Source organism: Rutilus rutilus (genome assembly GCF_951802725.1).
Source record: "Rutilus rutilus genome assembly, chromosome: 12".
NCBI classification, from domain to species: Eukaryota; Metazoa; Chordata; class Actinopteri; order Cypriniformes; family Leuciscidae; genus Rutilus; species Rutilus rutilus.
This window is the reverse complement of record NC_140217.1, coordinates 12,657,422-12,670,536: the sequence shown is the minus strand read 5'-3', so window position 1 is coordinate 12,670,536 and position 13,115 is coordinate 12,657,422. Positions and strand designations below refer to the sequence as shown.

General features: G+C 36.0%; 1 protein-coding gene across 1 annotated transcript in view; it reads right to left on the bottom strand.

The window, feature by feature from the left end:
- Positions 1–10,557, bottom strand: part of spega (striated muscle enriched protein kinase a) — a 91,856-nt gene extending 81,299 nt beyond the window's left edge. Inside the window, exons 1-2 of the mRNA XM_084426701.1 lie at positions 10,217–10,557; positions 8,899–9,390 (exon numbers count right to left, since the gene is read on the bottom strand). Of these exons, the coding sequence (XP_084282827.1) occupies positions 8,899–9,256 (358 nt within the window). The 5' untranslated portion in view covers positions 9,257–9,390; positions 10,217–10,557. The remainder of the gene's footprint in view (positions 1–8,898; positions 9,391–10,216) is intronic.
- Positions 10,558–13,115: the final 2,558 nt, after the last annotated feature.

Sequence of the window (13,115 nt, the reverse complement as noted above, 5' to 3'; positions counted from 1 at the left end):
TAATTTAGATATATTTTTAAGATGGAAAAATGCGGTTTTACAGATACTAGACACGTGACTTTCAAATGAAAGATTAGTATCAAAGAGCACACCCAGGTTCCTAACCGACGACGAAGACTTAACAGAGCAGCCATCAAGTGTTAGACAGTATTCTAGGTTATTACGTGAGGAAGTTTTTTGTCCAATAATTAGAATCTCTGTTTTTTCAGAATTTAGAAGTAGGAAATTACGAGTCATCCAATTTTTTATATCAGCTATGCATTCTGTTAATTTAGTGAATTGGTAAGTTTCGTTAGGTTTTGAAGAAATATAGAGCTGAGTATCGTCGGCATAACAGTGGAAGCTAATTCCATGTTTCCTAATGATATCTCCTAATGGTAGCATGTACAGAGTGAACAGCAGCGGTCCTAGTACTGAGCCCTGTGGTACGCCATACTGAACTTGTGATCGATAAGACATCTCTTCATTTACTGCTACAAACTGATAACGGTCAGATAAGTATGATTTAAACCATGCTAGTGCAATTCCACTAATGCCAACATAGTTTTCTAGTCTATTTAAAAGAATGTTGTGGTCAATGGTGTCAAACGCAGCACTAAGATCGAGTAACACTAATAGAGAGACACAACCACGATCGGATGATAAGAGCAAATCATTTGTTACTCTAACGAGAGCAGTCTCAGTACTATGGTATGGTCTAAATCCGGACTGAAAATCCTCGCAGATATAATTTCTTTCTAGAAAGGAACATAGCTGTGAAGATACTGCCTTTTCTAGTATCTTTGACAGAAAAGGTAGATTCGAGATCGGCCTGTAATTGACTAATTCTGAAGGATCAAGTTGCATTTTTTTAACAAGCGGTTTAATCATAGCCAGCTTAAAGTTTTTTGGTACGTATCCTAGAGACAAAGATGAATTAATGATATTAAGAAGAGGATCTATGACCTCTGGAAGCATCTCTTTCATTAGCTTAGTCGGTATAGGGTCTAACATACATGTTGTAGATTTAGATGATTTAACGAGTTTAGTAAATTCTTCCTCTCCTATAGCAATGAATGAATCAAATTTTTCCTCAGGGAGACTACAATGCACTGCCTGATGCGATAATGTAGTAGACGGTTGCATAGTTATAATTTTATCCCTGATATTATCAATCTTATAAGTGAAGAAGTTCATAAAGTCATTACTGCTGTGCTGCTTGGAACCTTCTGTGTTTGAAGCTTTCTTTTTCGTTAGTTTAGCCACTGTTTCAAATAAATACCTAGGATTATGTTTATTTTCTTCTAATAGGTTTGAAAAATAAGCAGATCTAGCAGCTTTTAAAGCCTCTCTGTAAGCAATCGAGCTCTCTTTCCATGAAATGCGAAATACCTCTAATTTTGTTTTCTTCCAGTTGCGCTCCATTTTTCTGGCTGCTCTCTTAAGGGCCCGAGTGTGCTCGTTGTACCACGGCGTTGGATTATTTTCTTTAATCTTCTTTAAGCGCAAAGGAGCAACAGTGTCTAAAGTGCTGGAAAAGAGAGAGTTAAAAGTTTCTGTTGCAATATCAAGTTTTTCTAAGCTATCCGGGATGCTAAAATGATGAAACTGATCAGGAAGATTATTAATAAAGCAATCTTTAGTAGCAGAAGTGATAGGTCTAACATATTTGTAACACGGAGTCGGCTTTGCATCCTTGGCTAAACGTAATTTACACGAGACTAGATAATGATCTGAGATGTCATCGCTCTGCTGCAGAATTTCAACGGCATCAACATCTATTCCATGTGATAATATTAGATCTAGGGTATGATTACGACGATGAGTAGGTCCTGACACGTGTTGTCTAACTCCAATTGAGTTTACAATGTCTTTAAATGCCAAACCCAATGCATCTTTTTCATTATCGATGTGTATATTAAAATCACCAACAATTAGTACTTTATCTGCAGCCAATACTAACTCTGATAGAAAGTCCGCAAATTCTTTGATAAAGTCTGTATGGTGCCCTGGTGGCCTGTATACAGTAGCCAGCACAAATCTCAAACGTGATTTATCATTTATACTATATATTTTTACATTAAGCACTAACACTTCAAAAGAATTATATTCGAAACTTGATTTCTTAGTGGTTTTGAAAATATTACTATAAATTACAGCAACACCACCCCCTTTGCGTTTAAGACGAGGTTCATGTTTATAACAGTAGTCTTGCGGGGTGGACTCATTTAAAGTAATGTAATCGCTTGGTTTTAGCCAGGTTTCTGTCAAACACAGCACATCTAGGTTATTATCTGAAATCATATCATTAACAATGAGTGCTTTTGAAGTAAGCGATCGAATATTCAGCAACCCAAGCTTTAGCATTTGCTCATCTGTATTATAGCTGTTTTTTATTTGTTGAACATCAATTAAATTTTTAACCTTAGATAGGTTTAAACATTTTTTGGATTTCCAAAATCGGGGAACAGACACAGTCTCTATATGATGATAGCTAGGTGAAAGAGGCTCTATGTGATGGGATTTATCTGACCTGGGTGACGCGAGGCCGCTAGCAGACGGTTGGTTTAAAATAACATCACAAGGACTTTCTAAAACCGTTTTCTCTCAACGTTACGAGAATGTATTTTAATTAGCCTATATAAACATTATAAGACTGTTCCAGAAACATTATTTCAGGAACGTTTTTTACTAACATTTACATAACTTTTACATAGCGTTAGTGAAAGTTATGGGAATGTTCCCTGTTAGCTGGGACCACAGTCTGAACTTTAAACAAGGCACACAAACAAGAGAGCGCACGGCTCGAGCACAATCGAGACTGCACGCTCACACAAAGGGGTGGCAATAATTCTGACCACAACATATGGATTGTACAGAGACATAAACTGCCATCAAGATGCTACAACAGAGTAATTTCGTAGACACTCTACACCATAGAGTGGATGTGCCTGACTGCCTGCCTGCAGACTAGATCTGTCTCTTATTGAAAATGTTTGGCCCACCATGAATCAGACGACGGCGACCACGGACTGTTGACCAGATGTCTTATAACAGGCGAGATTGGGTAAAAATTCCACTTGCAAAACTACAATTAGTATCAATTCCCAAATGATTTAAAAGTGTACTTAAAAGAAAAGGTGATTTGACAAAGTGGTGTCTCCGTCCCAACTTTTTTGGAGTGTGTTGTAGACATCAAAATCAAATGTATTGTACAATAAAGTACAAGTAAAGTAAAGGGGCCAAGCTGGGGCCAGTTTTACTGTTAGAGGGGCCAGTTACATTTAGACCTTATTGTTGTCATATCATTTTCTGCACTGCACTGCAGGCATTAACAGGCAAAATACCATGTTTACAATCATTCAACAATGTATTTGCATTTCCATTATATTTTTTCATTTGCATTACATAATCAGTATTAGTCACAGTAACTGTAATTACATTTCCATTATATTTTTACATTTGCATTACATATTCAGTATCGGTCACATTAACTGTATTCTACGATTTTTGTGGGGGGGGTTTGCAAAAAGATCAGCGAATTCATCTAGATTTAAGGCCTTTGCCCTCCTTGACTCAATACTTAGGACACCTAAATTTCTTAATCTGTCATCTGACATTGTGGACCTGAGATAGGCTTTCACCAGCTTTAGTGCATATACAAAATAATATACAATTAAATTATGCTTATTTTAAATGTATTGTGCAGGCTAGGTATAAAAAATATAGGCTTTTAATAATCTTTCAGTGCACAAAACCATGATAACGCACAAAGCGTTAAATTCCAGTTATTGTGTGTTTGATGCCTATTCATAGTCCTTGTGATGTGTGTGATCTAACAGGCACACGGTAGCGAGTCGTTTAAAACAGCAACAAACATAAAATACAAATACACAAAATAAAGTCATTTTTATGCAAATCCACAGCCTTTTATCTACAGATCAAGCATTATAATGTGAATATATCATATTGGAGAGAGTTTTACCGTGCATCCTGCTGTAACCGGACGAGGCGCGCGCACTGTTTGAATTCTGAATGGAGAATGATTGACAGCCGCAGAGGAGGGAAAACGAGTTTCCGTAAACTTTAATTTAATGATGTAAATAGACTTCTGTCCCTCACATTAAGCTATGGAATGGCTTCAGATGACTTTGTGAAATTATAATCAGACCCTCTCAGACCCAAGTCACCCAAACTGACGTGAAAAAAGCGGGAGGCGCCGAAAGGCGCGCTGTTTGCATCCCTGTATTAAGTAAAAATACTCAGCACCATGAGTTTGTTGATCATATATTTGATCCTTTTTCAAACTGCCACAAACTAACAAACGGCCAGGTTAAGATTAGCTTATCTAACGTTACACTTCTGTAATGCATTTAATACAAATACAACATATTAACAACTTTACTCACCTATTTCCTTCTTTGCTTGAACTATAATATTCGCGCAAAACGTCCACCAACTTCTGAATAGAAAAAAACCTGCAGATCCGCTTTAAGCAGTCCCTCTATAAAATGTGTGGGTTATTTGTGTTCTGCGTTGCCACTGTCTAATAACAGATGTGAAAAACAACGATAGCAAAAAACAGTTTTGTAAAAATGATTTCACACTCCACATTTAGGGGGGGCACAAGGGGGTCCAAGCTTGTTGTCACAGGGGCACTGGCCCCAGTAGTTCGAACTACTCAAGCAACAGTTCATCTCAACACCAACATCATTAAAATAGTCCATGTGACTACAGTGGTTCAATCTTAATGTTATGAAGCAATGAGAATACATTTGTGCCCAAAAAAACCAACAACAAAAAAACGTTTTATTCAATCATTTCTTCTCGTCCGTGTCAGTCTCTGTTCACGTGAGCACCACAACGCATGTCAATACTGAGCTGGCGTTCTGAGGTAGAACCCGGAAACGTGAACAGCGTTGTTATTTTTATCATAACATTAAGGTTGAACCACTGTAGTCACATGGACTATTTTAACGATGTCTTTACTACCTATCTGGGCCTTGAAAAGGGTGATAATGTTGTAGTCTATGGGGAGGGTCAGAAAGCTCTCGGATTTCATCAAAAATATCTTCATTTGTGTTCTGAAGATGAACGAAGGTCTTACGGGTTTGGAACGACAAAAATGACAATTCCATTTTTGGATGAACTAACCTTTAATATGTCTGACCCAAACTTCCTGTTTAAATCGAAATATGTCTGCACAATGAAGAAAACTGGACTTTAATAATTCGTTTTTGATTCTTGGATTTATCCACTGACCTACACAATTTTGGGACTGACAGTGACAGATGCAAGGATGAAGTTACCAAATTAAATGTCACAAGTTCACTCGGTTATTGAATGGACCAAAAAAGAAAGTATTGCTCCTTCAAATCACTGTCAAATAATGTATTGCTAATGTAAAAAAAATAAGCTCTGTGATCATTAGACATAATGATATTGTTTACATTTCTGTCTTGACATGGAAATTCAGTAAATGGAATTACCGCAGTTATCCATGCACAGGGTGGAATATTATTACTGGCAGGATCAAATAGGGAGGCAGACAAAGACTCTGTGTAGGCTTTGTGTGCTCCCTGAACCCCAACCCACACCACCAAATACATAAATAAATACATTGCATAACTGAATTTATATTCATAAGCCTTCACCATCATCAGACAAAAAAATAAAATAATAATAATAATAAAAAAAAGATTGTAATTATGTTGAATATGCCAAAACCATTTTATGTAGTGTGGTCAAGTCAGTTTGATCAACATATTTTGATTTTACAAACCTAATCATAGCAAACTGTATACTTATAGCACTCACCTGTTGGCTCTGCCACACAAAGATATAGGTCTGAATTCAGAATTTAAATTGCACAAACCAAACTCACCTTGTTCTTTCTCCTTCCTAGAACAAACAGTTCCCCTCCTCACACTACTCGAAGCATCCCTCTGATCAAACAGCTTTTGCCTTATCATGTCCTCCAGTCTAATGATGTCATTCCTGACTTATCCCTAGACCACAAAAGTAAAGCTTATGTTTTCCTCCCTAAAAGTGTGGAAAGGTCACCCTTTCGTCCATGTATGTTTCTCTTACTGGATTATAAGTCAGAATGCACTGATGTTGTTGGGAGAGTCCAGTGGTCTATTTTGAGTGGTATAATGAACCCTTAGTGGACCCCTCTCACACTCTGCCTTTCACTAATACCACCAGATTATCATGAAGGCATATTCAGTTTTTGGCACAGCTCTTCATCATAGCTAATCTTTCTATATGTGAATTTCACAACTAAATCACAACAAAAAAGCTCCATATTCATATTTTTTTTTTCAATTCCATTGCTTGTGCTTCAGGTGTGCTTCCCCAGCCATTAAGACATTCTGTGCTCCCCTTTATTAGTTTTCATACAAAGTCAAAATGTATTTTATTAGTCAATAATTATCCCACTGTGTTTTTCACTAAGCAACCTTTCATTCACTTAATGGGAAATAAATGTATCACTGGATAAATGATGCTAAGTAATTCCTAAACTCTTTGTTATCATTGTGGGTCTAAATAAAAACACAGGCAGCAGTCCAACATAGCCACATCTATAATTGAGGATGATGTGTAGCAGAGTAACAGTAAATCTGTAACTGGATCTCTGGCACATTCCAGGCTGTAAATACCCTGAGATAGACCGAGAGAGAGACTGTGGAGAAAAGAGAACAGGACGAGATACACACAGTCCCTAAAAGAGAATGAGTAAGAGACGCTGAGTGTTTTGACAGCTGATGACCCTGCAGTCATATTGTGTTGTAGTTGGTGTGGCTCTTGTGTATTTTAGATAGAGAACAGCAATAACTCACAGAACTGGGACTTGAATTGGTTTGGAAGCATTGAAGTTTACACAGTGTACCTCTATAATTCAAAAAAATGATCTACTTTAAGGTCTATGGATAATCATATTTACACTCTTAGAAAAAAATGTGCAAAATAATAATTACTATTACACGGGAGTGTGTTCACAACCACCCTATAATGGTAAAAATCCACCCACTCCTCTTTTTTTAATCCCGATTTATAATAAGCAGTCTCTCAGTACAAGCCTTCACAACTTCACAAATGCTTAAGCGACTTCACAAATGCTTAGACACCACCCACAACTGCTGATGGACTCTGCCCAATTAGCATAACTATTAACAGTAAATGAAGCAGTAGGTTCTGTATATTTCACATATTATACTTTCACTTTTTCACATTTTACTGTATATTACGCTGCTGCCACACAGATCTAACATACACATTCGATTTCTTTCCCTGCTGTTTATGTTCACAGACATAACCGACTGTGTTTATGTGAACTTTGTGTGTTTTTGACATAACATTGCGTGTATTTGACAGTTTTGTGCATTAACGTGAAAGAGAAATTAGTTTAATCACAGGACGCACTATCTGACATCCAGCTTTCTGTGCACGTGCTTCGGGTGTGTGCACTCAGAAAACCATATATAAGAAGTTTAGACTGATATGGCTTTAAAATGTATGCAGATAATACACTTTTATAATGATGAAGAACTACAATGTCACCTGTGATGGATTTTTTTATTAATCATAACTAACATTTGTTTTTCTTGCAGTTTCTTTGTTTTTGAATGATGTATGTTTCCCATTTCAAAGAATTTGTGACTTTGAGGTTGTGTGTGTATAAATAACAAATAGGGGAAATGAAACTAGACAGAGGACTAGGTTTGAAACCTTGTGATATGGAACAATAGAATTTGCTCCTACCTAGTAACAGAATGGTTTGTCTATGAAGGACCAATCAAATTATGTAATGTTTCTTGTCATTTTCGCCCAAACCCCTTATTCTATAAAAACTGTTGTATCTGGGTTTACTGGTGGGATTCTCAATGGAATTTGTCTGAGATCCTCCGGCCTTGCTTGTTCTTGGGAGAGATTCCCTGAGAACTGCTTGGGAACTCTAGACACAGATAGACTAAACGTCGACTGTAGACGTTCGGGGACGTCGATTGTAGACGAGACCCAGGTATGTAGTTTAGGGTTTAGGGAAATATCTACCACACACGTGAGTATTCTGAGGCAAGAGCTGTAAAGGCTCCACACTCTTCTAGAAAGCGGGGTGGGGAGCAACAGCTCATTTGCAATTAAAGATACATGCACGAAAAGAGCGTGTTTTTCCTTCCACTCAAAAATAGGCATTTACAACATGGTATAATAAATTATCTATGGGGTATTTTGAGCCGAAATTCACAGACACATTCTAAAGGACACCTGAGAGTTTGGTCTGTTGCATCTTATAAAAAGGTGCATAACAGGTCCCCTATAAGGGTACTGTCCCAGTGGGTCACCGTGATTTTTCCAAGTAAGACCAGGATCAATGTTCCAGGATGTTCCAGGATCAATGTGTTTTGTTGATCCTGGAACAACATTCCTGTCTGAAAATTTTGTCCTAACGCTATCCCTACTCCTAACCCTACCCATAACTTATCCCTAAAATCAGAGGGAAATGATGAATAACACTTATGTAGAAGCACCAAACCCTGGTTGTAAGCCCAAACTTGACATAAACTGTACTTGGTGGAATCACATTCACCGCCCCAGTGACTGTTGTACAATGTTTGCACATTTTCTTTCTTTCTGGTAGAGTAGGTCTAAGGGCTTTATTACCACTGAAGGAAATAAAGTCAGTCTATGCAATGCATCATACCAAGAGAGTCAGGACAAAACAACTCTCTCCCAGATCATATAGCCAATCAGTCAAGCTGGCTTCAAACAAACTTTATGCATTGGGAAAGCTTACATTGTTCCACTATAGTTCCCCTAATTCAGGACTCTTCAATCCGAAACTCAATTATCAGTCTTTGTTGTTTCTGGGAGGTGCTGCTTTTACTCTCAGGGACATACTTGCAGCAAACATCTTACCTTCTCCAAGGTCCAGCACAGCAAGAACAGCGCTGGTTCTAGCTTCACCCAGGTGATTAACAGCCACACAGGTGTAGAGGCCTCCATCAGCTTGTTTACAATCTCGTATCCACAAGCCATCATAATCCTCATGATCATTTATCAGAGGGTCATCATTATGGTACCAATGCAGTGACGGTCTCGGGTTGCCTCCCACAGACACCCTCAGGCGGACATCACAACCTCCCGCAACAGCAGCCCACTTCAGCTTTCGGAGGAATACAGGTGGAGCTTCGACGGGGTACTGATCCGGGAGTGTTTCATGGTTCGAGGAAATCATGGAGCTAGAGTTTGTCTTCAGCAATTCAGCTTTTCTCATTGTGATTATTATCTTGAGCAATACTGTTAATACGTTTTTAACCCTGTTATAGTGAGATAACTCCTTTTTTGGCCATTGAATTTAGATATTATATTCTCCAATTTTTCAGAGGCTGTCATGATGAAATCTGTAATCTGCAAAAATAATTCAAAATTTAGCAATTAAAAAAAGAAAGAAAAAATATTTCTCTTTTGCATTATATCTAAAGCTATGAAAGCTTGTTTCCACCACACCATAAAACAATTTAAAAGATAATTGTGACTTTTTATCTCAGAATTGCGAGATATGACCTCACAATTGCGAGTTATAAAGTCCAGTTCTGGGGGGGGGGAAAGATACTTTCTCAGAATTGCAAGTTTATTTCTCACAAATCTGATTTCATAACTCACAATTGCGAAATATTATAAATTATGCAATTCTGAGAAAAAAAAGTCATAAGTGCGAGACGTAAACTCACAAAAAAGTCCGATTTGTGAGATAAAAAAATTGCAATTACCTTTTTTATATTTTTATTCTGTGGCGGAAACAAGCTTACATAATAAACAGAACCTTGTATAAATAAACACAAAATGAATATGTGTACATAACATCAAAATATGTCTAGAATTTATTACTATTTATTTAGTAATAATTAGCAATAGGATTTTTTTTTCAAAATTAAATAAAATAGATTTCATGTACACAATGTGCACCGAATTTTTTTTTGTAAAAATATTCACTCAGAAATTGCTAGTAAATGTCACAATCAATTACAAAGAAACAACAAGTAACATTGAATTTAACATGCAATTTTAAAGTAGAAAGACTGAAATAGTATTTTCTTGTAAAACATACTCAAAATTAAAAAATATATATATATATATATTAATTACAATGTGGAACAGTAAATCACAAGGAAAATTTTGCCTTACCTCATACATCTTTATACAAATTATTATTAATTTTTTTCCAACATTTTACCTCAACACATTGCCTCTGAATATCTCCATTAACTGCAGCTTAATCTTTAAGCCTTCTCAGGATCATGTCGTATTAGTCCAGTGCCAGTGTCTGTTTACACAAGAGAGGGTAATTGAGTGTTCCTTCCCTCTTTTGGATTGTGACCCTCTCTCCCAGCAATCTACCAGCACGTCACATGGCCCCTTGCTGACTAGATGGCGGGGTAGCGCATGTTAGAGCTCAAGTCATTTAAAGATCTAACACGTTCCATTCTCTCTTCTCCCCCTATCTTTTCTTCCATGCCCTTTATACTTCACTGACTCCCTGTAGAGGTGACAGGCGAGTATGACCAGCTTTCAAGTGACAGCTGGAGCAAGGGTAGGCAGAACTTTTTAGTTCATCCCAAAGACTCTTGTAATGCTTTTACTATGAAAATTGAGCATTCAGTACTGGTATGAGCTTTGTAACATTACATAAATGTTATTTATGGCAGAATTATGATTAGTTTTCAGTGGTAATCAACTGAGAAAGATGACTTTGCACACATAATGATGTAGTTATGGCATCTCCCAGCAGGGACTAACTGTCTAAGCTAACTAGACAAAACCTGACCCCTTGCTCTTAAAGGCATAGTACAGACAAGTAAATGTGACCACACTCTGTGACACTGACACACATGTGACATTCCTCCTCCACTCCCCTGAAACTTACCAGACACTTTGTTACCATCCACCACCATTGTTTTGTGTGTGTGAAGACAAGACATTGAATGAATGTTGACTAATTCATTTGCTAAAGACAGCATGAGCCACATTATATGATTACCGGAGAGTTTGGAATAATATAATGGAACATGGGCCTTTTATTGTGTTGAAACAGAGAAAAGTATGCAGATGTGCTTATACTGAAGAAAATGACCAGTTTTCTATTGAATTAATAATACTACTACTAATATCTATACAATTATAGGCTACTATATGATATTTCCTACATTTTACAGACAGCAAATCTGGAAAAGCAAACTGTATTAATTAGCAAACTGCAATCTTAGTAGGTTTTCCCCACCTGCTGGCACAGTGCAGAAAGCTTAGACATATTTCCATGGTCATGCATATTCCATTATGTTGACTATAAGAAGCAAAAGCAATCCATGCATAAGCCACACCACCCTTTAGGTACACTGGTCTAAACCTAAATGACATGTGACTAACAAAACTAAGGAGTCAAAGTGTTTGCCATGAAAAATACTCAGCTGGGGGCTCAGCTAATTTTAGCTCAAAAACAGCATGGTAACACTTTATATATAATGAGATAAAACAAGGTTTCATTTGTTAACATTAGTTAATATTTAAGCAGTGTATAGTTGTAATTTTCCTTTTGTAAGTATCTTTCTAGATGTTATCAATGTTTTATGTCTAAATGACATGCAAGCAAACAACCAAATAATACATTTAAAAAAAGGTATTCACTTCCTTCCTGTCACATGAGGCTGTCAACTTCCTACCCCTACTTCCAGGAAGCATGGCGAAGAAAAAATCCTCCCAAAGAAAGGTCATTTTCATGTTACTAATAAGTATTTTTTGTTGACATATATATATATATATATTATATATATATATATATATATATATATATATATATATATATATATATATATATATATATTTATATATATATATATATATATATATATATATATATATATATATATATATACACATAATCATGAAGGTCTCTAGAATCATCCAAACAAAACAAATCTTACAAGAAATCTATAGTTTTTTGTATACTTAGTCAAAAGTCGAAATGGCAACTATAGTTGCATAAGTACATATCTCAGAGACCCCAGGCAACAAAATGTAATCTTGTAACAAAATTAAAAAAAAATTTTAAACAAATGTAATTTTACTCAGTTTATTAATGTTTTTACTCCACATTTGGACATTTTTACTCCACAAAATGTATATAAATAATAAAAAATAAAAAAATGAAATAGGTTTTTATAAAACACCTATTCGTTTTTCAGTACAAAAACTGCCTAAACTTTGACAAAAAGTTATATTTATTGTTATAATTGTGATTTCATAATATGTAGATATGAATACAACTGGAAAAAAACTTGTGAAAAGATGTCTTTCAGTTAGTCAAATAGCAAATAGTAAATAGTGGAGCTCTGCAGCCATCTACTGGTTAAAGTGATAATTTGTAACTTTTAAAACTGCATTTTCCAAAAGATGGGCATAAAACGTACACTAAACCATGTCAAATTATCCATGTTATCCCCATGAATGAAAGTTAGAAATGTGGGTCAAAAAGACCCCGAACAGCGCACAAGGGTTAAGACAAATGGATTTGTTGTTTGTTATGTTTTCATATTCAAGAGATTATTAGCTAGATGCAGCTTTTTTGGGTTCGCATCAAATGTTCTTCGACTTTTATACATAATAAATGTGTTTATGAATAAAGATTGATCTGTTGAAAGCAGTTATTTTGAGATAGATGCCAAATGTTCTCCTAATATTCATATTTGACATTGAGGGGGTGCATACAACATATTTGCCCACCGGCAACTATAGTTGCCGCACATTCAAATACGATTTTCAAGAAAAATAGAAAAAAAAAACCTGGGGAAAATAAATGCAGAACATATTTACATAGGACACTATTAACACGACTATATGCATGAAACCATTCAGCAAATTTGGGCACAGATGGGTTAACTAACATGAACTAACCATGAACAATACATTTGTTACTGTATTTGTTAATCTTTGTTAACTTTATACAACTGTTCGTTGTCTGTTCATGTAACTTTTGATTTTAATAATGTATTAGTAAATGTTGAAATTAACATAACAAAGATTAATAAATGCTGTTGAAGTGCAGTTCATTATTAGTTCATGCTAAATAACGTAGTTAA